General features: G+C 35.9%; 1 protein-coding gene across 14 annotated transcripts in view; it reads left to right on the plus strand.

The window, feature by feature from the left end:
- Positions 1-25560, plus strand: part of PRRC2C (proline rich coiled-coil 2C) — a 100042-nt gene that overhangs the window by 71154 nt on the left and 3328 nt on the right. For 6 of the 14 annotated variants that reach the window (XM_059936183.1, XM_059936241.1, XM_059936175.1 and 3 more), the window contains 14 exons: positions 4132-4320; positions 4452-4703; positions 5908-6000; positions 9383-9484; positions 12917-13118; positions 15325-15528; positions 17383-17495; positions 17756-17892; positions 20983-21214; positions 21435-21557; positions 22660-22878; positions 23218-23321; positions 23712-23838; positions 24688-24924. In XM_059936183.1, coding sequence (XP_059792166.1) covers positions 4132-4320; positions 4452-4703; positions 5908-6000; positions 9383-9484; positions 12917-13118; positions 15325-15528; positions 17383-17495; positions 17756-17892; positions 20983-21214; positions 21435-21557; positions 22660-22878; positions 23218-23321; positions 23712-23838; positions 24688-24924 — 2334 coding nt within the window. The remainder of the gene's footprint in view (positions 1-4131; positions 4321-4451; positions 4704-5907; positions 6001-9382; positions 9485-12916; positions 13119-15324; positions 15529-17382; positions 17496-17755; positions 17893-20982; positions 21215-21434; positions 21558-22659; positions 22879-23217; positions 23322-23711; positions 23839-24687; positions 24925-25560) is intronic. The other 8 variants (XM_059936203.1, XM_059936222.1, XM_059936289.1 and 5 more) reach the window with 5 other exon arrangements.

Raw genomic sequence — 25560 nt, forward strand, 5'->3', positions numbered from 1 at the left:
AAAAGGCTACTTAGGTGACATTTGAATTAAAGACTTGAAGGAGGTAAGAGAGCATGCTATTCAGTTGTCTAAGGAAAAGTGAATTCCTGGTTCAGAGAATAGTAAATACAAAACCCTAACACAGGAGCATGCCTGGTGTGTTTGAAGAGGTACATATGGCTGGATTGAAGTAAGGGGTGAAAAGAGAACAGATGAGGTTGGAAAGATAATAGGTGGAGGATCTGGTATGGACTTCAGGCATGGTAGGAAGACAGTAGACAGTTTTGAGAAAAAGAGTGACAGGATCTGACTTTTTAAAAGACTATTCTAAGTAGTCTGTTAAGAACAGTCTGTGGGAGCGAAGAATAGATGGTAAGATGCTGTTGCAATAATCACATGATGATAGCTTAAACCAGGAAAGTGACATTAAAAGTGATGAGAAATGGTTGGTTTCTGGGTATTTGAAGATAGAGCTCATAAATTTACTGATGAATTAAATGTGATATGTGAGAAAAAGGAGTCAGTTATCTCCAAAGCTTTTGACTTGAGCAGCAAAAGGGATAGAGTTCCCATCAGTTGAGATTGGGAAGCTGTAAAATGAATCATCATTGGGGAAGATCAGGGAATTCAGTTTTGAACTTGTTAGATTTAAGATGTTTATTACACATCTAAGTGGAAATGTCAAGTAGGTAGTTGACTATAAGAATTTGTAGTTCAGAGAAGATAGTCTAGTTTGACTACATAAATCTGTAAGTCATTAGATGGTGCTTAAGTGATGAGGTTGGTTGAGGTCACGAAGGAAGAATGAGTTATAAAAGTAGTTAGAAAAAGAGAAGAGAATCAAAAACCGAGTCCTAACTCAGGGATTTGTGGGAGATGGAGAAGCTAAGTGATGAGAAAAGTGTCCTGGAATCCAAGTGAAAGATGAGTTTAAAGAGGGATAAATCAACTGTGTCAAATGCTGCTGGAAGGTCAAGTAAGACAGACCCTGCGAATTGACAGTTGGCATTAACAATGTGGAGGTCACTGGTGACTTTGACAAAAACAATGTTGGTAGAGCACTCGGTGCAAAAGCCTGGTTAGTGTGAATTTAAGAGAAAATGGGAGAAAAGATGAGTGCAGTCGTCCCTCAGTATCGCAGTGGGATTGGTTCTAAGATCCCCCATGGATACCAGAGTCCAAGGATGCTCAAGTCTCTTGTATAAAATGGCACGGTATTTGCATATATTTATCTCTAGATTACTTCTAATACCTAATACAATGTAAATGCTATGTAAATAGTTGCCGGTGTGCAGCAAATTCAAGTTTCACTTTTTGGAACTTTCTCGGGTGTTTTTTTGTTTTTTTTTTAATCCAAGGGTGGTGGAGCCCATGGATGCTGAGAGAAGGCCGACTGTGTAGAGAACCTAGAATAGTTTTGCCGTAAAAGGGGAGCAGAGAAATGTCAAGGAAGATACAGTTAAGAGATTTTTTTTTTCCTTCTTTTTTCTTTTCAGGGAAGTCTTCCTGCTGTTCCCTACCCCCAGTTCAGCTTTCTGACTTAGGTCTGGAGTAGGCCTCATCATCTGTTTTGATTTTTTTAAGTTCTACAGAGAACTCTTTGTAAAAATAGAATTAAGAGTCACTGGATTCTGTATCTGAGATGCTCAGTTTAATCATTTTTCCTCTGCCTGTTTGTTTTGACATTATGATTAATTAGAGCATTTCTTGTACAGAAAGTTGATTTTTCATTACTAATGAGAAGGATGGAGTAGAAAGTTTCTTTTCTTTGTTTTGGATGAGTGTACTGGTTTAATAATTTTATTAAAATGTTTGGTCCAGGTTTTTAAATTGACGTTAAAGTACAGGGACCATAATCTCTCAGCTGCAAGATTTTTGTCGTAGACATTCTATTACAAGTTGATAATACTAAAAGGATGCTTACATTCTTCTTCAGCCTCTTGGAGCAGCAAGATATTTTGTTGGTATCTCATTTTTCTCATGCATATTTTTCTTCATCCTCTTTATGTTCTTTATATTTTCTGGATAGAATGATTTTATCATCTCTCCTTGTCTTATGTATATTTTATAGACATTTTTTGTTTCAAAGAATATAATATTCTTCCTAATATTGTCTGACGTTCTCTAAGTCCCATTAACTATTTGCCTATTCATTTAACTATTTATAAGTTCTTTATTGTTTTATACATAAAATCAATAGCTTTCAGTTATTAAATACTGCACCATTCTCTCTTCTAAAATTAATTGTACATTTATATTGAACTGACTAGAAAATTTCAACATTGACTGAAACAGAGATGTTTATTCTAAGTTATATCAGTACTGTTTGTCTGTAGTTGAAAGTGAATGTTCAGATATTAAAAATAGATCTGAATGACATGCCTTATTCCTACTGATGACATTGTCATACTGATAAATATAACAGTAACCTTACACAGTAATTGACACACTTAATTCAGGGGTAGCAAAAATGATATGAAATAGTGATTTGATTATAAGACCAAGGCCTGAAGTTTAACTTTGTCCCTAGTTTTGTCTTTTTGTTTGTTCTTCCATGAAAAGGTTAAGTACAGTTTTTGTAGTTTCAGTTACCTGCAGTCAGCCACAGCCTGAAAATATTAAATGGAAAATTCCAGAAATAAACAGTTCATAAGTTTTAAATTGTGCACACCTTTCTGAATAATAGTGTCATGAAATCCAGTGTTCCCACCCACCCATTAGTCATTTAGTAGCCATCTTGGTTATCAAGTTGGTCGTTTTGCTGTGCTTGTGTTTGGGTAAACCCTTACGTAACTTAATAGTGGCCCCAAAGCGCAAAAATAGTGTGGCTGGCAATTTGGATGTTCTCTTACTGTGCCTAATTTGTAAATTAAACTTTATCATCAGTATGTACGTATAGGAAAAAAAACACAGTATGTGTACTGTTGAGTACTGTCTGTGGTTTTGAATGTCCACTGGGGGACATTGTTATAAACACCCTCAGGCTTACAAAACCCCATGTCATCTAACCTTCTGCTTGTCCATCTTCTGCCACTGTTCCTAATACCTGCTGTGTTCCAGCCTCACTAGCTTTTTGGTTTTTTTTTTAATTCCTGACCTTTACGCTAGATGTTTGCTCTGCCAGAAACACCTTCCACTAATCCTATAGTTTAGATTCAGTTTCAGTATGACCTCCTAGGGCCTTTTTCTAAGTGGTTTAACCATATTTTAATTTTTGCATATCCCTTGTCTAACTTTTTAGTTGTTTATTTTCTTCATCCATTATAATGCAAGTTAGATTGGTAGTGTCTGCCTGGATCAGCGCCTAGCACAAAGAAGGTATTACGTAAATTAGCAGTTTAATTGATGAATGAATTTCTGATGTGTGTGCACGCCATTACCAATCAAAGTACTTTCATGTATATTAATTCATTTTCTTTTCAAAGCAGAAGTGGGTGACACTGGAATTCCTATCTTTTTTCTGCTCCCCCGTTAATTCATTCGTTTATCTGTTGCTGGTGGTGCCTTTCTGTATTTGTTTTACATTTGTTTTAAATGATGTTTTACATTTGTTTTAACTTGAGGCTCTGATTTGCCCTTCAACCCAGGGCACTTAAAGCCAGGACTTTAAAAATTAAGTCTTGTCCTAGTTTTTAATTTATCAGTTGTTTGCTAATACAGATCAGTAGGGTTAAGGGAATGTTCTCCTAAAACATAAACCAAGGTCAGTTAATCTCAGTTGGATGTAGATTGCTTCAAACCTTCTATTGTACTTTTAAAATATGTGCTATTACATAAATCATTCAGTCAAATTTGAACTCTGCTTTGAAGCAAGTTTTTTGTTTTTTAAGTTTTTATCATTATAGAACCAGAGGGGTTTTTTTTAAATATCTTTATTGGAGTATAGTTGCTTTACAATGGTGTGTTAGTTTCTGCTGTATAACAAAGTGAATCAGCTATACATAAACATATATCCCCATATCTCCTCCCTCTTGCGTCTCCCTCCCACCCTCCCTATCCCACCCCTCTAGATGGTAACAAAGCACCGAGCTGATCTCCCTGTGCTATGTGGCTGCTTCCCACTACTAGCTATCTGTTTTACATTTGGTAGTGTATATATGTCCATGCCACTCTCTCACATCTGAAGCAAGTTTTTAAATGTTCTCTTACTAGGGAACAAAGAATAGTCAAGAAAGTGGAGTTGAAATTGGAATTGACACAATTCAGTTTGGTGCTCCAGCTTCAAACGGGGGTGAAAATGAAATTGTTCCTGTGCTTTCGGAAAAAACTACTGACAAAATATCTGAACCTAAAGAACAACGGCAGAAGCAGCCACGGGCAGGCCCTATCAAAGCCCAGAAGGTATAGTTCATGTTCCAGATATAATTGTATGAAAGCCACTAACATTTAAGGAGAATAAGTTTCAAAATTGGATTAGTTTTCAATGAGTGTCTTTGATCATGATGTGTTTTTGTCATAAACATTGAATTTAGCTTCCAGATTTGAGTCCAGTAGAAAACAAAGAACATAAACCTGGTCCTATTGGAAAGGAACGTTCATTAAAAAATAGAAAAGTAAAAGATGCCCAACAGGTGGAGCCAGAAGGACAGGAGAAATCAAGCCCTGCTACAGTCAGAAGTACAGATCCTGTGGCAGCAAAGGAAACCAAAGCAGTTTCAGAAATGTCTACTGAAATAGGAACAATGATCTCAGTATCATCCCCAGAATATGGCACTAACGTGAAGGTAAGCAACGTGCAATGATTAACAGTTCAGTTGATGCAAACCACGTCTAAAATGAATGGGGAAAACAGCAACAAAATACTTTTTTTTTTTTTTTTTCTTGAGGCATATAATTCTGTAGCTTATAAGGGTTGTTATTTCTTACAGAGAAGATTTTATTTCATGGTGTGCATATGTGATCTAAAGAAATTCCTTACAGTAAATTATCTTTCTATGGCAACTTAATTCTGGACTATTGAGTAGTTTAAAGTGAAAAAATATTTACCCAAGATTAGAATGCTTTTCAGTGTGTTTATAGACTTCAAAAGAATTGCTCTATATTACTTTTTATTTTGTTAATGGAGTTACAGTGGACCCCTCCTTATCTTGCACACTAGTGAGATTCTGAAGTCAGGAAAGATAAACTGAAAGATAAACTTTTAGTAACTCCAGTATAGCCAGTTTTCTTTCAGGGTTGGAACAGATCATGTTTCATTGGTTGAGCACCAGAGGAATGGTTGACTTGCATTTAGGGACTACATTGAATGAAAGATGCATATCTTTAGAAATACTCATTAAGGCAAGATACACTGAGTGACTTTATGGGGACTGACACTTGTGGGAGTAGCAAATTTATATCTGCCATTTGGTGTTCACTCCAGAACATGTATTCATGGAGAAGAAAGGTAGATGGAATCTTTCATATTACTTGAATATTTTTCTCTTTTTAATTGCCATACAACTCAATGCATGGAAGTGAAAAGCTTGTGTGATCTAACTCTGCCATGTTTAAAGAAGATATTCATGATGATAAACAAGGAGTTTATCCTAAAACCTAATTAATTGTGACAACTAAGATCTTGACATTGATTTATCCATGTTTTATTTTGAAGAAAATAGAAAATCAGTAGTTGAAAGTAAGCTATAGATTGAGTATAAGAACCACACAGAGTTCTTTTAGAAATCCAAAGAAATAAATGCTTGACACTGTTGACAACCTCCTAGTACTATGCAGTATATTTTTTAAACGTATAGGACCCCAGCAGTGGTTGAAATGTGGTAGGTCCATGTTTGTTTTATCCCACTGTCGGTCTTTAAGATTTGAATCTTAAGGTCTGCTCTCCTCTCCTGCTTTCTTCCAAAACAACTTTACAACTGTTAGGCTGTTATTAGAAAGTGACTCTTTAATTCAGTTTAAAACGTATTTTTTTCTATTACCACTCCACAGGAGTCTGTAACAGACTATACTACACCTTCTTCCTCTCTGCCTAACACTGTGGCTACTAATAATGCAAAGATGGAGGATACTTTGGTTAATAATGTAAGTAATCAACCTGAGATGTGGCAAGTTTGGATAGGAACCTGGCTATTGTTATCTAATACACACTTTATGACCAGTATTTAACTCTTCTCAGGGAAAGAGTTGATAGTAAGTTTGTATTTAGGAGCACTGTAATATAATTAGGGGAAATAGTCAAAGCTGAGTTGTTTTTCCCCTGAAAGTCATCAGCTTTATGTTTAATATCCAGGCTTGTGATGCTTAGGCTTGGTTTCATAAGTACTAATCCTATTAACCTGGTTTGGTAAGAATTTTTGTTCTTAGCTTTCACATTCTACAGATTCAGCATTTATTTGGTTGGTAATTTTGTTCTTAAATGACACCTTTTTATAATGCAGTGAAAGGTCATTCACTTAAAAAGACAATTAGATTGGGCTTCCCTGGTGGCGCAGTGGTTGAGAGTCTGCCTGCTAATGCAGGGGACATGGGTTCGAGCCCTAGTCTGGGAAGATCCCACATGCCACGGAGCAGCTGGGCCCGTGAGCCACAACTACTGAGCCTGCGCGTCTGGAGCCTGTGCCCCGCAACGGGAGGGGCCGCAATAGTGAGAGGCCCGCGCACCGCGATGAAGAGTGGCCCCCACTTGCCGCAACTAGAGAAAGCCCTCGCACGAACCGAAGACCCAGCACAGCCAAAAATAAAAAATAAATAAATTAAAAAAAAAAAAAAAGACAATTAGATTATTACCAAAGATTTATGTGTTTCTTTTTGAATTTAAAAAATTATACTGGACCATAACAGCTTCATTCCTCTTGTGAAGATTGAGCTATAATGTATATCTTCATAAAGCCTTAAAAGCTCTATTAACACATTATTGACCAGGGGATTTTTGCAGAAACTAACGCCTGTGGCCATAATACGTCTCCGTTCAAAAATGTGTTAAAAGATGACAGTAAGTTATGTAAATTTGGCTCTAGCATCCCATAGCTACCGTGTTATAATTCAAGACTCTGTTAAAAATCAGTACAGTCCAGTATTTTGCCTAGTTCACTAACTGACAGGTGAAAAATTGTGAGCCAAAAAAAAGTTAGGTAACCTCCCATGGAAGAAGAAGAGCATTTTAGAAGTTACATGTATGGCTCTTGTTTTGGAGAGCAGGTATGGTGGAAATTCGGTCATCTGGCCTCTTTTTTAAATATAGCCTTCTATATTAAAGGCTTCTTTTAAAAAAAATAACCTTTACAGATATATTTAAAGATCTCTTAAAAAGCTTTAACTCTATCATTTTAGAATAAAAATCTCAATTATCTTTTATTACAGTGTCTTTCCCATGTTTTCTGTTTTTCTCTCTAGCATCAGGTATATAGACTTTTAGGTGAGATGCATTAGGGATCATTTAATCCAACTTTTGTAGTCCAGCTGAAGGAAAAAGGAGAGAAAGGAGGAAGACACACATTTTCTCTGTGATAAGAGAACACTTTTGGAGCTGATTAATGTAATTTGTCCAACTTATGTTATAAAGCTTCACTTCATATGCCAAATCCTCTTCCCCTGACCTTTTGGAGAAAGGTTTATTTAACTTCTTATAGGCAGTAATAGAAAACTTGGGAAGGGCAGAAAGACTTTCAATTTACTTCCTGATGTCACTACATGGATTCTCAAATATTGAATTAGTAACATTTCAATAAGGTTTAATTATACTTGAATCATGCTGTCTTTTCTCACTTTAGAAAAATGTAGAGTATGTTACCTTTTCCAGAAAGTATATGATGCTTTCTGCCAAACTACTCTTTTCTAAAAATATAATTTATAAAATATGAATATGGAAGGGAAGATCATGATTCTTAAAACTCATTGAAAACATCCATATGAGCATTTTAATGGTTTCTGTCTAATCTGCAAGGCTGATTAACATAGTGACTTGTACACAGAGGACTACTGAAGGGAAGACGCCCAGTCTTGTGCTTAAGTAAATAGTCTATATTTGATTTTTAGCAGTGTATCCAGAGTATGTTTGAAAACAAGATCAGTTTGGGTCAGGGAGCATTATAAAAGGTCATCAGTTTGGAATGATTTCACAGTGTTGCTTATTTGTGCCGAGTGTGGTGGTGATTCTGAGCTTAACATAGTGTTAAAAACAAATGTCCTACATGGGAAAAAATTTTAGGAACTTTTGAAATGTCCCTTTCTCATTCATTAGTCTGGGGGCTCCATTTTATGCATAGAACTTTTGTCTTTTTAAAAATTAAACTGGGGAATTCCCTGGTGGTCCAGTGGTTGGGACTCTGCACTTCCACTGCAGGGAGCACGGGTTTGATCCCTGGTCGGGGAACTAGGATCCCACAAGCCGTCTGGCGTGGCCAAAAAATTAAAAATTAAAATTAAACTGAAAAAAAGCCTTATTTCCCTTATTGAGGCTTAACGTACTTTTTAAGGATCTTAGCTGATATTTATTGGTTGTAATACCTAATATTACAATTGTTTTGAATCTTGAATGTCTTGAAGATTTAAATGCAGGTGGTGTTTTTGATTATTATAGCACAGCTATTTTAAAGATTTATAAAATAATCTCCATTAGATTGTCCGTAGTACCACAAAGTGATTATCTTAAACCCACCCCCAACATCTCAGTCATTGTGTTTAAACAACTGACTGAACCATCATGTAGTAGTACAAATCAGTCATATAGTAGTACATAATAAAATCTCAAGATCCAGAGACTTAGAGGAAAAAAAGAGATACGAGTAGTGAATTTCTAGTATCTTCAGGTTTCTAACAGTACTTGCCATAATCATGTCTTACTATAGCAAAGCAATTTGGTTAGCGTAACGAGGTGGGGGTGATACTATATATTTTCCTCCCAACATTACTTTTGTTCTTGAATCTATTTATAAGTTGATTAGATTGCTGTAAAGAGAATAATTTCTTATACTTACCTTACCATGTTAAATGCTTCTCATAGAACCTGTGGGTCCTGTAAATGGTGGAAATTATGTTACTTAGAGCTTTGCTATACAGCGTATGGTCCAGGGACCAGCAGCGTCAGCATCACCTGGGAGCTTGTTTGAAAGGCAGAATTTCAGGGCTTCCCCAGGCCAAGTGAATCAGAATCTGCATTTAACAACACCCCCAGGTGTTTTGTATATACATTAAAATATAGGAAGCATGACCTTTGAGTTTTTACCTTATGTTTGTGACAGATTTTTTCTGTCAATTTATGCATAAATAAGCAGATATAGTATTTCTTCTCAGAAGTTTTATCTAAGATGTCCAGAATTATCAGTTACTGTAAATGCAGTGTAACTAAGCAGTCAAATATTCCTCTTGGTTCTGATGAAAATAACCTTAGAATACATTAGCATTATCTTTAATGGGGCTTTTGTAGCGGACTTAGATTGTAATATGTGTTGCCTTACCTTTTCAGGTGCCCCTGCCCAACACCCTCCCCCTCCCTAAGAGGGAGACTATACAACAGAGCTCCAGCCTAACTTCAGTTCCTCCCACTACTTTCAGCCTCACCTTCAAGGTATGTACGACATCCATCTCTAAAGGTCCTTGATTATTGCATGCAAGGGGACATAAGTTAACAATACTCTTGGTATTTTTACTAGTTTTGTGTGAAAAGCAGCAACACTAAGCTGAAGAAACAGAGTGATGTCAAATTATACCTTAAAATTTTATTAGTTTCTAATACCACATAGCAGTGACTTGATATCCTCATATTTAAAGTGAGGCATATTATGCTTGTGAATTTTGTCTTAAAAGTACAGGAGAGCATTTTATATTTCATGTTTGTACTGAGTTCCTCTTAGAGATCTTAATAATTATTGGATACATTAGTTGTGTAGAAAACAACTAACTTGGTGTTGCATGTTTTTTTATCCTAAGTACTGGTAATGGTAAGAATGCTAATTTTCTGTCTTTCCTCTAAGTCATGTGTGAATTGAATGAATACAATGTAGTAATTAAGAATATTTTATGAAGATGTAATTGATTAATAGAAGTGATTTTGATTTGATTTTTGTTGGATAATTTTTGAGTAACGGTCCAAAAGAGATTTTACACAACACATGCTTTTTGATGTCAAGAAGTTTAGGCTTTTTTTTTTTTTTTTAATCTCCTATTATGCTTATAATCTTGAGCTATGTTACTAATACTTTTTTTACAATTGAGTTATTTGAGAGTATTTTAAATCAGTTGTTCACCTCAAGAGTAGTCAGTTGTTAAAAAGTACAGATGTGGAATTAAGTGAGGATTTTTTTTTTTTAACTGCATTTATATATCTCTTTGGTGCTGTTTGTTTAGTTTTATAACCTGGGCAAGTATTTATCCTCTACTGTAGCAGGGCTTTCTAATGCTACACTGGTTGCCAGTGAATCTTTTTGATGATCTTCAGGAGAGGGAGTAACTAAGTTTTTTTATAATGTGACCAGTGTTTATTTCTAGACTCTTTCTATTTGATTCTCCAGTCTCCTGACCACTTGTCCCCTTGCCGCCCCCCAACTTTTTTTTTAATACCCCCAACTTCTTTTTAAGAAGCTGCTTAAATACAAGTTTGAGACTATAAAATTTTACAAGACAACCGCTTCTGCTTTGTGTCATCTCCATCTTTACCCAGTTCTTACTGTTTACTGCCAGTTCCTACTTAGCCTTTTTTGTTGTTTTTCCACCTGAATGACTGTCTTAACCTGTGTTTCATACTATATCTTACATTTGGTTTTTACCGTTATTCTGCTTAAGGCAGTAGTCTCATTTCGCATAAGCAAATACAATATCATCATTAATTATTCTTCAGGCCAGTTGTTGATTCTTCAGAAAGCCCTTCCACATTGCCTTTCACTTAATGTTTTTAACACCCCAAAAAGAAGTAATATACATTTGGATTAAAGTAAATTTAAATTAAATTGTATTAGCTTAAGACTTTTTCTGGTTTATTTTTACTTTTTTTTAATTTAATTTTTATTTTATATTGGAGTATAGTTGATTTACAATGTTTTGTTAGTTTTGGGTGTAGAGCAAAGTGATTCAGTTATACCTATACATATATCCATTCTTTTTCAGATTCTTTTCCCATATAGGTTATTACAGAATGTTGAGTAGAGTTCCCTGTGCTATACAGTAGGTCCTTGTCAATTATCTATTTTTACTTTTTTTTTGGACACCTTTCTTTATTTGAGTAATTTATAAAGTATGGAAATTTCTATTATATGGGTATTGTCAACAGTATACTTGCCAAAAGGAAAAATGAATATAGTTAAGTAATTATACTTCTTAGTTTCCTTGAATTTCTAAAATTAGAATCTAAATTTTCTTGCTGCTTAAGAAATGAAATGAAACCAATGTATGTGGCTTAAGTATTATGTAAGATTGATAACCTATAATTTATGTATTTCCCATACAACAAAACTGGTTGTAAAAGGCATTGTAGTCTATAACATTCCTCTAAGCTATAAAATCTCAGATAGTACAAGCAAATCGCATTTTGTCTAACTTGCTAAGTGGTGGTATGGGGGTTTTTTGTTTTTGTTTCTTACCCTCTAAGACTTTTGTTTTAAAACAAAATACATTTGAAACCAGCAAGGTGATTGTGAGGAAAAGGAAAGAGTCAAGCAAACCTAAAAGTGTCCTGTGTTTTGAGTTTGTAGTAATGATATTAGCCATCAAGGTTATATTATATATAGTGTGTGTTTTAACAGGAAAGTAGGGAGATATGTGATATTTCTCAAATACTTAAAATTAAAATCAGGTTGAAATTTTTAAAGTTGGTACTTCAGAGACCTACAGACTTCCCAACAGTGATATTTTAAAATCTTATTTGTGAAAAGTACCCTGGTATAAGTCATTGCAGCTGAATTTTATAGGTTATCTTAGATTTTTTCCTCTCAGCTCCGTATTTTGACTAGTAGAACTAAAAGCTTCAGAATCTCTCTATCTGTTCCTTTCCTGTTCAAGGAGCCTCAGGATAGTTGAGGACCTACATCTGTGCTCTCCAGTTCAGTATCCACAAGCCACATGTAGTTACTGAGCACTTGAATGTGGCTAATCCAAGTTGAGGTGTGTGCTGTAAGTTTAAAATTAAATAGATGCTGGATCTGAAATGTTAATTTTTTAAATTAAAACATCTCAATTTTTGTATTGATTATAGGTTTTAATTATTATTGTAGATATATTGGGTTGAATAAAATATGTTACCAAAATTAGTTTTACCTCTTTATTTTTATTTTTTAAAGTGTGGCTACTAGAAAATTTAAAATTATATGTGGCTTGCATTTGTCTATCTGTTGAACAGCTCTAGATAGATTAAACTAAGCCTACAGGTAAAACCAGCAGCCACAAATACAAATGGTGGCAGTCAGAACCCGAAATGCTTGATGGGGTCTGGAGGTGAAACAAGAAGTGTTTCTACTGTACCCAAGCCTAAAACCTATCTGGTTACACTGCCTTTTAAAACACTGTGAGCATAAAACAGCCAAACAAAAGGTACCTGTCGCTTGCCATTTGAGAACTGTTGGTTTAAAAAGAAAGACTGGAGAGAATGGATATTTAATGGAGGGCCTTTAGTGTCTTTCCTACTAGAATCAGAGCCTCAAGTCAGTCCTAAAGGGACATGGTATTTCCATTTCCTTATTCACTGGTAGGAATAGGGACTCATGTTTAGATGATACAAGAACTGTGACTATATTTCACTGACCTGTTTGCCAAAGCCTTTAACAAGCTCTCTACAGAGACATAATTAAAGCCCACTGCCTCCAATTTGAGTAAAGGAGTGGAGATAAAGGAGAAAGTGAAAGCTTTGAAAGCCTTATGGTCCTAATCTATATATGTGGTTTTTGAAAGGTTACAGTTGGAACACATTTATGTATATATATTTGTTTATATATGTGTATTAGTTCTGTTAGCATAGTGATTTTCTTTCTTTTTTTTTTTTTGGCTTTAAAAAATGTTCATTTGGTTGCAGATGGAGTCTGCACGTAAGGCATGGGAAAATTCTCCAAATGTTAGGGAAAAGGGATCTCCAGTAACTTCCACAGCACCTCCAATCGCAAGTGGAGTCAGCAGTAGTGCCAGTGGACCAAGCACTGCTAATTACAATTCATTCTCAAGTGCATCGATGCCTCAGATTCCTGTTGCTTCCGTCACTCCCACAACTTCACTATCAGGTAGAAGTCTTGTACCTTTTCTTTAAATATCTTAAATTATTTAAAGTTTCTTATGATCTTTTCCTGTTTACTATCCCCCAAAGTATTATTTGTAAAAGACAGAAGATTGCACATGAGATAATTATCAGCTGGTTTATAAACTTCTTGCCTCCCTCCCCTCTCTTGCCCTCTCCCAATTTTAATTTGGCAAATATTTAATGATGGCTTACTAAAATACTTCGCTTGACCCTCTCTTCTTCCCACCCCAACTCCCAATACAGATACGGATAAGGAATCGGGAGATTTTCTGTCTTGTTCCTCTAAATTTTTCTATAAATTTCACCTTTTAATTTTTATTATTTAACTCATAGAGCTAATTAGACCAACTCGGAAATAACACAAAATCACAAAGCTTTTAAGTTTTGTGTGATCTGTATCTCATTTGAAGGAGCTCTTGGCCTAAGTCTGTTGGTTTAACGTATTTTCTGGGGAAGAGTTACGGGTAGAGAATTTCCAGTCTGTGTTATTTGAGTAAATGATATCCATTAGTTTGAGGTTTTTTTGTTTTTTTTTTTAAAGGAGAGTCCATCAGCATCCCAAGTTAGAAGGTGTTTTTCTTTCTTAAATGTTTCACTAGTGTGTAATCCTTTCATTGAACTATATCTCATATGGGACTTTATCATTCTTAAAGAACCAGAGATATTTCTGAAATATTTGACTCTAAGAAGGTATACCCTTTTACCATATGTATAACCATGTTTCTTCTGCTGAAAATAGAAATTCATTTTAAGCTTTCCTAATACTCTCTAATGTTTCCAAAACAGTCGGAAACTCGTTTCCAATACATGTAAAATATATACAGCACAGAATTTACTTGCTTTGGCTAGTTCTCATTTAATGATTGCAGTAATGATTTTCAGTATTCTGGCTTTCTGTGCTACTTTTAAGCACCAAAAGGACTGAGGTTGTACTATAGTTATTTTGACACTATCTGGAATCAGATATATATATTAAGACACACCCAGATATTCAAATCAAAGAGAGTATTCCAACTGTACTTCTTCCCTCTTTAAACCCTTTCAGGCACACCCCATCACCCATTTCCAAGGCATCTTCATTATGCTTACCAGCTTGGGCCCCAGACTACTTGGGTGGATAGGAGGTGAGGCTATAAAGGAAGCAGGAGGAGAGTATGGTAGGAAGATTAGGAAATATAGGGACTGGGGAGGTTCCTAGTTTTTTCTTTGGAACCCAACTACTTCCTTTCCTCTGGGTCTAGTTTCCCCACATTCCCATCAACTAGGATAAATTTTTAACAAGGACCTTCTTGGCTAGTCATCCTAGTGGTAGAGATTCAAGTGCAAGAACAGAGGTACCTCAGTCTTGGTCCTCTCTTAGAACATCATTTGATATCTGAAAATAATAATAACTACTACATCACACTTTTGAATCAAATACCTATATTGTCATTTGCTCAAGTATTATTAATAGTTTGTCTTGTTTTTAACGTATTACTAAATACCAGTTTTTGCTGGTATATATACAGGGAGAGACAGGAATAGTCTTTAAGTTTATATGACTTTTTAGGAGCAATTTACATTAAATTTTTGTATTACATTAATAGTTATTCTTAAGACACTTCATCCTTCTGTGTTTTTATGTCTATGCCTGGCCTTTAATAGATGTTCAAATATTTATTTATAAATAACTGAAGTTCTAGAGATTATCCTTAAGGTATTTTGCCAGAAAGAGGAAAAAAAGTCTAACCTTAAGTTTATGTGACTTTTTAGGAGCAATTCTGATCTCTCAAGGCCCATTTATGTGCTGATATTTATGCCTCACCATAAATGAATGAAGCTCTTGATTATCCTTTGTGATGATTAAAAAACTAAATATTAGTTTGAGGCTAGACTATAACAATGTTGTAGGCTCTCAGCCTCCTTATTTTGTGAGTTTATTTTTAAATTTTCTCCTCATTTTAATTTTCTATTTGTATTTCTCCAGATTTTATAGTCTTATTTGCATCTGATAAATGTGTCTTCCTTTTACAAGCCCCCTCATATCCACTTTTGGTCTGAGGTACCGTATATAAGTGCCTAATGAGTACACAGTGGGCATAAATATTAATTTTCCAGTTTCTGGTTGGTGCTTGAGTTTACTGTGAACAACAGTGGTACTTTAAAATATGCTACATTTCCCCCTTATTTTATCCCTCTCCCGAATGTAGGAGCTGGTACATATACTACCTCTTCTTTAAGTACAAAATCTACAACCACATCAGACCCTCCTAATATTTGTAAAGTGAAGCCCCAACAATTACAGACAAGCAGCCTGCCTTCTGCAAGTCATTTTTCGCAGTTAAGCTGTATGCCTTCCCTTATTGCCCAGCAGCAACAGAGTCCACAAGTCTATGTGTCTCAGTCTGCAGCAGGTAAGATGTTTGAATATAAGGAATTCAGAAATGAAGATGTTTTAATGCTTTTTTTCTCTCTTCCCTTCCCTTTCAAGCTTAAATATTTTTTGATCTGCTTTGCAAATTTGTTTCCTCATAGAATTGAATGCTGTCTCTCCTTGACAAGCATTCTGGGGTTCGTAGCAATTGTTTCTTACACATGTGTTACATATATAGTAGACATATTGGTGTCCAGTACAGTCTATATCCATGGATTCCGAGTCTACGATTTAACCAACTGTGGATTGAAAGTAATTCGAAAAAAATGTTCACAAAGTTCCAAAAAACAAAACTTGTATTTTCTGCACACAGGTAACTATTTACATAACATTTACATTGTATTAGGTATTATAAATAATCTAGAGATGATTTAAAGTATATGAGAGGGGACTTCCCTGGTGGCGCAGTGGTTAAGAATCCGCCTGCCAATGCAGGGGTTTGAGCCCTGGTCCAGGAAGATCCCACATGCCACGGAACAACTAAGCCTGTGTGCCACAACTACTGAGCCTGCGCTCTAGAGCCCGCGTGCCTAGAACCCATGCTCCGCAACAAGAGAAGCCACTGCGATGAGAAGCCCGTGCACCGCAATGAAGAGTAGCCCCCGCTCGCTGCAACTAGAGAAAGCCTGCGCACAGCAACAAAGACCCAGTGCAGCCAAAAATAAATAAATAAACAAATTGGAAATAATTTTTAAAAAATAAATAAAGTATATGAGAGGATGTGCTTAGGTTATATGCAAATGATATATCCCATTTTACATTTGCAGGTTTTGGTATCTGGGGGGTGGTCCTAGAACCAACCCTCCACAGACAACTGGAGTCTGTTATCTGAAACCTGACAAATTGATGATAAAGTTCATGAGGAAGAATAAACCTAAGAACAACAAAGAAGAGAAAAAATTATTTATTGGCGGGGGGTAGCTTGTCCTACTAAATGTCACAATGTTAATCTGAGTTAAATAGTAAATAAGCATTTGAAAAATACTCGAGCTCACTAATGATTTAAATTCAAAGTAAAAGGACAGTGAGGCTATTTTTTGTCTTTCCATGTGGGAAATATTAGGAAGATTGATAATACCCAGCATATTTGATACCTACTATCTATAAGGATCCACAGGTATTATTAATAGGCTCTTAAAAGTACATTGCTAGTGAGCATATAAATGGGCAGAATTCTTTTAGAAAAGTATCTCAGAATATTTTGTGTGTTATACATAGTCACTGTAGTAGCAGTTTCATAGTTGGGAACCTTATTGTACAGGTAAACCTGCTTATTAATCAGAGATATATGTATCAGGGTGTTCATTCATTGCAGTATTGTTTATAATGATAATAAATTAAAAACAACATGGGAAGTTCTCCCAGACATACTATTATATAGGAACAGCGTAATACAAAGTAGTGAGTATAAACATAGAGAAGAAATCTGTTAAGAATCTATACCAGATTCTTTCAATTATTAAATGTCAATTCTTGTGAAATATTTTGCTAAATTCTAGTTGGTAGATTTAAAATTGGAGTGGATTAGCTGGTAAACAGGTAGGTTCATTTTCAATTTTAGTGGATACTCCAGTGGCAGTGTATGAGAGTGTCTATTTTCGTCAACCTTCACAAGTTCTAGAGTTTCATTGTTTTAATTTGCATATACCTGTCTGAAAGAAGTTTTACATCTTTTTGCATTTGTATCTTTTCACATTTCTAGTTTTTCCTTGGCTGTATTAATTTTCAGAGGGCTCACTTTATTTGAAATCTGCATTTTGGGTTTTTTGTTACTGTTTGGAAAATTCTGAAGTTTAGACACTCATTACTGCTTGTTTTTCCTGCCAATCTGTAGCTCAAATCCCAGCTTTCTATATGGACACAAGTCATTTATTCAATACCCAACATGCACGATTGGCTCCACCATCCTTGGCTCAGCAACAAGGCTTCCAACCAGGTCTCTCTCAGGTAAGTATCACAGGCTTCTTCCAGTCTATATTTGTTTCTTTGCATTTTTGTGGTGTGATGTGATAGTATTTGGGGGCTCAATGTAGAACTAGTAATGGATTGAAAAGAAATTTTAGATGTTTACATTTGGTTTTGTTTTAAAAAGGAACTGCTGATACATAGCATTAATCTTTTGTTTCATATCTCAGATTTTTATTTTCCAGGTATTGTCATTTGTGTATATGGTGTTGTTCATATATTGTTCTTTCATTGCATTGTAGCCAACTTCAGTTCAGCAGATTCCAATCCCTATTTATGCACCACTGCAAGGGCAGCATCAAGCCCAGCTAAGTTTGGGTGCTGGACCTGCTGTTTCCCAGGCTCAGGAACTATTCAGTTCTTCACTTCAACCATATAGGTAAAAGCTTTAAAATTATGTATGTGATGTTGGAAAGAATGTAATTGCTGAGCCTTCTTGCCATATCCTTTCTACTCCCTCCTTCCCCTCCAAAACACGATGACCCTCTTATAAACTACATTAAATAATTGTGTTGAGTATGTGTCATGAACTTCAGCCTCTGGTAATTTCTGTCAGTCTTTATTGAACAAAGTGAAGCCTCAAAGCGTCTTGAAGAAGAGGCTAACAGCAGTCCTGTAACAATTAGAAACCACAGGAAATAGCTGCTAAAGGACCTGAAAGTTTGAGTGCCGTCTCGCTGCTAACAACTCTTAAATCCAGGCCTGCTCTGTGTAAGAGCTGAGGCGTGGCAGATGACATTACAGTATGTAAGGGGGCAGAGACCAGGGTGGAATATAATAAAAGCGAGAGAGTAGGGTGTCAAACAAAGAATAGAAGTAGTGGTGATGAGTGGTGATGCTCTGTAGTGTAGAAGAGACCATTCTTTTGAAAGATTCACTACTGTCAGTTATCTTTGCAGATAAGCAAGTAATGAAAACTAATCTTTATTGAACTTCTTTATACATGATAGTTATTCAGCCCTTTACACACACTAACTTATTTAATTTTCACAAAACCATATAAGGTAGATTAAATCATCCCCATTTGACATTCGAAGAAGTTGTGGGGGGTTTTTTTGTTTTGTTTTTGGGTTCTTTGGTATTTTATCCTAATGTTAACACTGCAAATAAGTGGCAGAGCCTGGATTTAACCCAGGTGTCTCTCATCTCCAACTTAATGAGAGTGGAAGAGTGGGGTAAGAGTTGAATGACAGCAGTGATCATGGCATAACTCAGTCATCATCATGATATACCTGTCATTGATACTCATGGTAATGGCCCTAAACAGTCAAAAAGAAAAATAAGGGACTTCCCTGGTGGCGCAGTGGATAAGACTCCACGCTCCCAATGCACGGGCCCGGGTTTGATCCCTGGTCAGGGAGCTAGATCCCACATGCATGCTGCAACTAAGAGTTCACATGCCACAACTAAGGAGCCCGCCTGCCGCAACTAAGGAGCCCGTGAGCGGCAAATAAGGAGCCCGCCTGCCGCAACTAAGACCTGGTGCAACCAAATAAATATATAAGTAAATAAATATTTTAAAAAAAAAAAAAAGAAAAAAATTCCTTTCAGGACATTTACTGTAAAGAAGGTTGCAAAACTAGGCATTTCCTTTTAGAAATTTGCTTTTTAAGTGGTTCAGGTAGAATGTCCGTACTTTATAGATTAAACTTGACATCAGTTGATACAGCTCATTTCTTTCAGATCACGTTTTACTCCTAAAGAAGCTAGGCTCAGCTAATCAAACTTTCTCAAAGGAACAGAGTTATTAGTAAACTTAATAAATGTGGCTCTCACTTTCATTTTTTATTAAAGATTATTAAGTAGAATTTAGTACATCTGTATAATTATATAGTATGTTTTATTTTCTGGTATTACTCCGTCATACCAGAGTAATGGTATGGTATGACAGTTTGGTTTGGTTATTCCAAGAAATTCTCTCTCACTACAAGTAAAATTACTTACCCCAACTGGAATTATAGGCAGTCTCTTTCATGTTATTAAATTTGAGGTTATCTTGAAATTTGTGGTAAAAATTAAAATTTTAAAACCAGTAGATTTAGAAATAGCAAATAGATTTAATCTCAAAACCAATCTCCTTTTAATTGGTACTGGCTGTTTGAAACATTGTTGAAAAGTTTGCAACTTTTCAGCTCTGTTAAAAAGAGTTCAGTAATTAATTAGTAATGTCTTCCATAGCCATGGGAGATGGATTAGCAATGCAATTCTGTATTTGTAACCCCCATTTTAACAATTGCCTTGGAAGATGTACTTTTTAAGACCAGACCTGTTCAATAGAAATATAAGCTGTATATGTAATTGTGGCAAATGGCTACTTGGAAGGCACCAGTTTCAACTTTGAAAGTAGTTGTTTGTATCCCTACCACATCATTCTGCTGTTTCTTGTTCTGAACCTAACTAGCATAGTGTTTATGAACAGGGAATCCTTGAATTAATTTCTGCCAGGACCGGGGTAGTTTTAACAGTATGCTTATGTTTTACATTTTATATTTGAAACAGATTATAAGTGGACATTGTAAAGATTACTTGTGACCCTAGACTAGTGCTCCTGCTTAATGGGTTTTGTTCCTGTCGCATGTGTAAAGATTGGACACCTCCGTCCCAGAAATAATAGGGCAGTCTGAGGTTAGATTTCAGCATTGTATTTTTTTAAAAACCTTTCAGATTTCCAGTACAGTATTATTAACTATAGTCACCATGCTGTACATTACATCCCCATGACTTATTTTATAATGGAAGGTTTATACCCTTTGACCATAATACTGTGTTGCATATTTGAACATTGCTAAGAGAATAGATATTAAAAAGTTCTCATCACAAGGAAAAAAAAAATGTGTAACTGTGTGGTGACAGATGTTAACTAGACTCATTGTAGTGATCATTTTGCATATATACAAATACCAAATCATTATGTTGTACACCCGAAACTAGTGTCATAAGTCCCTTATACCTCAAGTAACAAAGCAAAATTTTGTGGGTAATCCTGTTGCTAACTACTACTCTGCTTCATTCCATAGAGGTCTTGAGACCTCTTAGAGGAAAAATACATATACATGCATATGTATGTATATATGTATATATACACACATATATGTGGAAGTAATGAAATACAAATAACGGAAGTCAGAGCTATTGGTGCTATAAATTTGAATAGAATGTCAATACCAAAGAGAAAAACAGCAGATTTGGTTCTGAGCTGGCTAATGAACACATGAAAAGAGAATTATTCTCATTGTTAAAGAGAAGGAAATCTTACCATTTCCTCAGGAAGAGCAAGACTTTTCCCAGAACTTTTACATGGGGAGCTTTGCTGTATACAGGGCTCTAAATCTTGAAACAAGTGCTTTAGACACACTCTGCCTCTTTAATTGTGCTGATTAGAGTATTTGGTCATTTGAGATACTCATTCTTAAGATTCCAGATAGAATTAACTTCTAACACAAGCCTTTTCTCTTTAATACTTCTGTAGATCTCAGCCAGCCTTCATGCAAAGCAGTCTATCCCAGCCATCTGTGGTACTTTCTGGTACTGCCATCCACAACTTCCCAGCTGTCCAACACCAGGAACTTGCCAAGGCACAGTCGGGTCTTGCCTTTCAGCAAACTTCAAATACTCAGCCTATTCCTATACTGTATGAACATCAGCTGGGTCAGGCATCAGGACTAGGGGGTTCCCAGCTGATTGATACACATCTTCTCCAGGTAAGGCAGGAGCTAGAATCATGCACTGTCTTTGTATTCCTATGCAGCAAATTATTTAAGAAAACAGTTTTGAAAGAAAAAATGTTAAATGACGCAGTGGAAAAAACAAGATCTTCCTTTCTATCTAATGCTAAAATTCTTAGAGATTACTTTGAAGTCATGATCTTGATATCTGAATTGAAAAATATTTCAATCTTACTTCTTACAAAATATTTTCTAGGCTAGAGCGAATCTTACCCAGGCTTCAAATCTTTATTCTGGACAAGTACAACAGCCTGGTCAGACAAATTTTTATAACACTGCCCAGTCACCAAGTGCTCTCCAGCAGGTAAACTATGGCATGGTAAATTTCCTCAATTTTCTTTACTATTATTGTTGTTGTTGCTGCTGTTGCTGTTGCTTTTGTTATTGTTGGGGAATTTAAATAGAACCAAGATGGGGAGGTGGTGCAGTGGTTTCGGACTTCTCTCTGAGGTGTCTAGGAATTCCATGGGGTCCACTAGTAGTGGGACATGTTTCAGTCCTATACCACCCCTCTTCTCACCCCCACTTCAATCCGTTATGCTTTTTACCTCTTTTTAACATGGATTTCTGGGTAATCATTTATTTTAACAAAAGATTCCACACATGTAAAAATTTGAAAACCATTGTCCAGGATATGCAGTTACATGTAAGTGTGATAAATGCTTTACCCATTCGTGCTAGAGGTGAAGGAAGACCCTGAAGACCACCACACCGGTTAATATAATACATAGGACTGGGTTGCAGAGTTATGACAGAGTAAAAATGACAAACACATTTGTAAAGTATATGAATGTAATAATTTTCAGTGAAAAATGTATATTTTTATGAAACTATCTCCTCTGGCAATGTCATTAATCAGCTTACTCTTTGAAAGTTGGTGGAGGGCTGGAGGAGAGAGGCAAGCCATTAGTCATTTTCTCATAACTGTTTTTGGTGGGTATTTTAGGGGGTGAGAATTCAAAAAATATCACCATATTGATGTTCAAATTAAATATTATTTGTATGAAAACTGAAAGACTATTTTTTTGTCAAAGCTCATTTTGACCACACCTGAAAACAGTATAAAAATGTCTATTATAAAAATGAACGTTGTAACTGCTTTCTTAAATTGTATATTCATGATTTTATTGTATTTTGTGGTTATTAGGCATGTACTATGGATTAATTCAAAGATAGTCATAATTATTTTATATGTATAGCTTCTCTACTGCTAATCTGTTTTATTGTTGCACATTTAATAAAAGAATGGAGATAGTCACTAAGCAAAGTATTTATATGTGAAATATATTAATAGATTGAAGTATTCTGTTTAAAACCTTACTCAAAAGTATTTAAAGAGTCATGTATAATATATAGTAAAAGGGATATACATACAACAGGTCTAAGCAAATTGTTACAGTTTCTGTTTGCTTGTTTTCTAGGTTACAGTACCTTTACCAGCCTCCCAGCTTTCCTTGCCTAATTTTGGATCCACCGGGCAGCCTTTAATTGCTCTGCCTCAGACTCTTCAGCCCCCATTACAGCATACCACCCCACAAGCACAGGCCCAGAGCATGAGTCGTCCTGCACAAGTAAGCCAGCCTTTCAGGGGATTAATCCCTGCTGGAACACAGCATAGCATGATCGCAACCACAGGAAAAGTAAGTGAAGAGAAATTTACGCAGTTTCTTTGAGAATTTAAGGCCATGAGTTTAGATATATGCATCTGTGTAGTCTATAAAAATAAAATGCATCAGTTTTTACCACCCTCCAAGAAATGTCAAACTCATTATACTTACTTTTTATCTACTCTCTGTTAATGTGTTTGGTCCCCTCTGGTTTTTACCTAATAACAAAGAATTCATAAATTTTGTGGAGGAATTTTGTACTAAGGTTCTTTGCCCTTTGCCAGATGAAGTTATCATATATAGAATACTAAACACAGCACTTTAGTTTATGGAATTGCAGAAATGTTAAGTTTACTTTATGCTCTTTCTCAGATGTCTGAAATGGAACTAAAAGCCTTTGGAAGTGGCATTGATATAAAACCAGGCACACCTCCCATCAGCGGTAGAAGCACCACACCAACGTCTAGTCCTTTCCGGTAAAATGGGCCTTTACATTTGCTTAGAGAATATCCGAATAACTGAGCACCATTTGTTTGTTAGATACTTAATGCCACTTTTCCTATAGTAAGTATAAGACATTCTGATAGTTTTACCAAAATGTTAAGCTATTAAATTATTAAGAACGTATTTGCTATACTCTATTTTAAGAAAAAAAAATTTAACCCAGGGGAAAATCTAGCTAGTGTGCTTTCTCACATCTGCATCTCCAGTGTCTCTTCATTACCACCGTAATGTTTGGTAACTCACCTTGGTAAATTTTCATCAACTACAAGTATGATGAATCTACCAAGAGCAATGTCTCTAAAAATCTAACAGCATCATTTATGTGGCACTACCGTACTGACCAGTGATGGCTTCTTTCCAAGGGCTACTTCCACAAGTCCGAACAGCCAGTCCAGCAAAATGAACAGCATTGTCTATCAGAAGCAGTTCCAGTCAGCCCCTGCCACTGTGAGAATGACACAACCTTTTCCTACACAGTTTGCACCCCAGGTGGGCAGATATAAGTGAGAAATGAGTATTATTTACTTGCAAGTGATTGCTAATCTGGCTAATTCTCTGATTTTATAATCTTGCCGTATTATAACCAGTTTAGAAACAGTTTTTAGTAAGTTTATGACATTCAAATATATTCTCTACAATTTTTAGCTAGACACAAGTAGTAACCATATAGTTCTAAAGCAGACAATTGAAATATAGTCAAAAGATTCCCCACACAGCTCTGATAGTTTATTTCAGTCCTGATCCTTTTATCTTTTTGAAGGTGACTTTTCAGAGAAGGGTCCCAGTGCTTACCGTTTTCTAGTTTTAAAGTTGGGGGGGGGCAGTTTTGGTTTTTGTTTTTTTAATATAACTATATGTAGTTGAGCTGGAAATTCTAAAAGGTGTTCTAATGTATATGTAAAAATGTTGGCTTCCCTTTGCTAATCATATGGAAGGACTAACTAAAATTGATAAGCACTCTCATATATTTGTTGAATTAGTATTATTTTCATTTATCTTCAGATTATATTTGGTATAGGTATGTGCCTTTTCTGCAGTTATATCTTTTTTTAAAGATATCCTAATTAATAGCCTTTCTGTCTCCCCTTCAGAATTTGTAGCTGAAATGCTAGAACCAACTGAAGTGCCATAGCATGCTTTGCCTAATTTTTCTGTTAGATTCTCCAAACATGGCCCATTTGTTCTTGGTCCTCGTAATAGAATGGCACAAACCCATACACTTCCTTTCACTGACAGAATGGGCACAGATTTACTCTGGGATAAGCCAACCTGGTCTAGTTGGCAAATTTTTTCTTTTTTTAACAGTTCAATGTTGTATGTTTTGTTTTTTTCACTCAGATTCTCTCTCAGCCTAACCTGGTCCCTCCATTGGTAAGAGCCCCACATACTAACACCTTCCCAGCGCCTGTTCAGAGGCCACCAATGGCACTGGCCAGTCAGATGCCTCCTCCGCTGACCACAGGCCTCATGAGCCATGCTCGTTTGCCACATGTAGCCAGGGGTCCTTGTGGATCACTATCTGGAGTCAGAGGTAATCAGGCCCAGGCTGCGTTGAAGGCTGAACAAGACATGAAGGTTAGTACAGTGTTAACAGCCAACAGAGCAAGAATCTGTCTCTGAACCATGTCTTAAGATGCCTCTGGACCCATAACTGCATATCCAGGCATTCATTGTCTTAGCAGACTTAACCAAACTAACTACTTTTATTCATCCTACCCCGCCCCCCTTTTTTAATTTCTTTTTTTTCTCCCTACCCCCCCGACACTTTTTTCTTTCTTTTTTTTTTTTTTTAATGTTTTTTTTGTTTTTTGCAGCTAATAGTCAGCAAACAAGTTAACATTTTAAACTCTGTGGCCAAATGAATTACTTACAAAATAAATATTTGAGGGAGATATAAGTTTAGCTGCCACATTTTTTGGAAGAGCAAATAAGTAATATGAATTATTATAGGCTTCCCCATTTTCTTTTTTTTTTTTTTTCTCCCTTTCCACCCCACCCCATCCCCCCATCCCAAGATATAAATCATGGTTATGTGAAAACTCTGGAATGGGTGAGGCATGTTACCTATCTTGATTTTTCTTCCTTCATGAGTCATCCAAGTATAGTTTTCTTCTCAGACTGGTTTCATACCCTTTTTTTTTTGCCTGCCGCCTGAGGCAGCCATATTCCACAACAGATTGTGTAGTTGTAGATGAAGAACTCAAAAAGCAC

The sequence above is a fragment of the Balaenoptera ricei genome, chromosome 1 (assembly GCF_028023285.1).
Source record: "Balaenoptera ricei isolate mBalRic1 chromosome 1, mBalRic1.hap2, whole genome shotgun sequence".
Taxonomy (NCBI): Eukaryota; Metazoa; Chordata; class Mammalia; order Artiodactyla; family Balaenopteridae; genus Balaenoptera; species Balaenoptera ricei.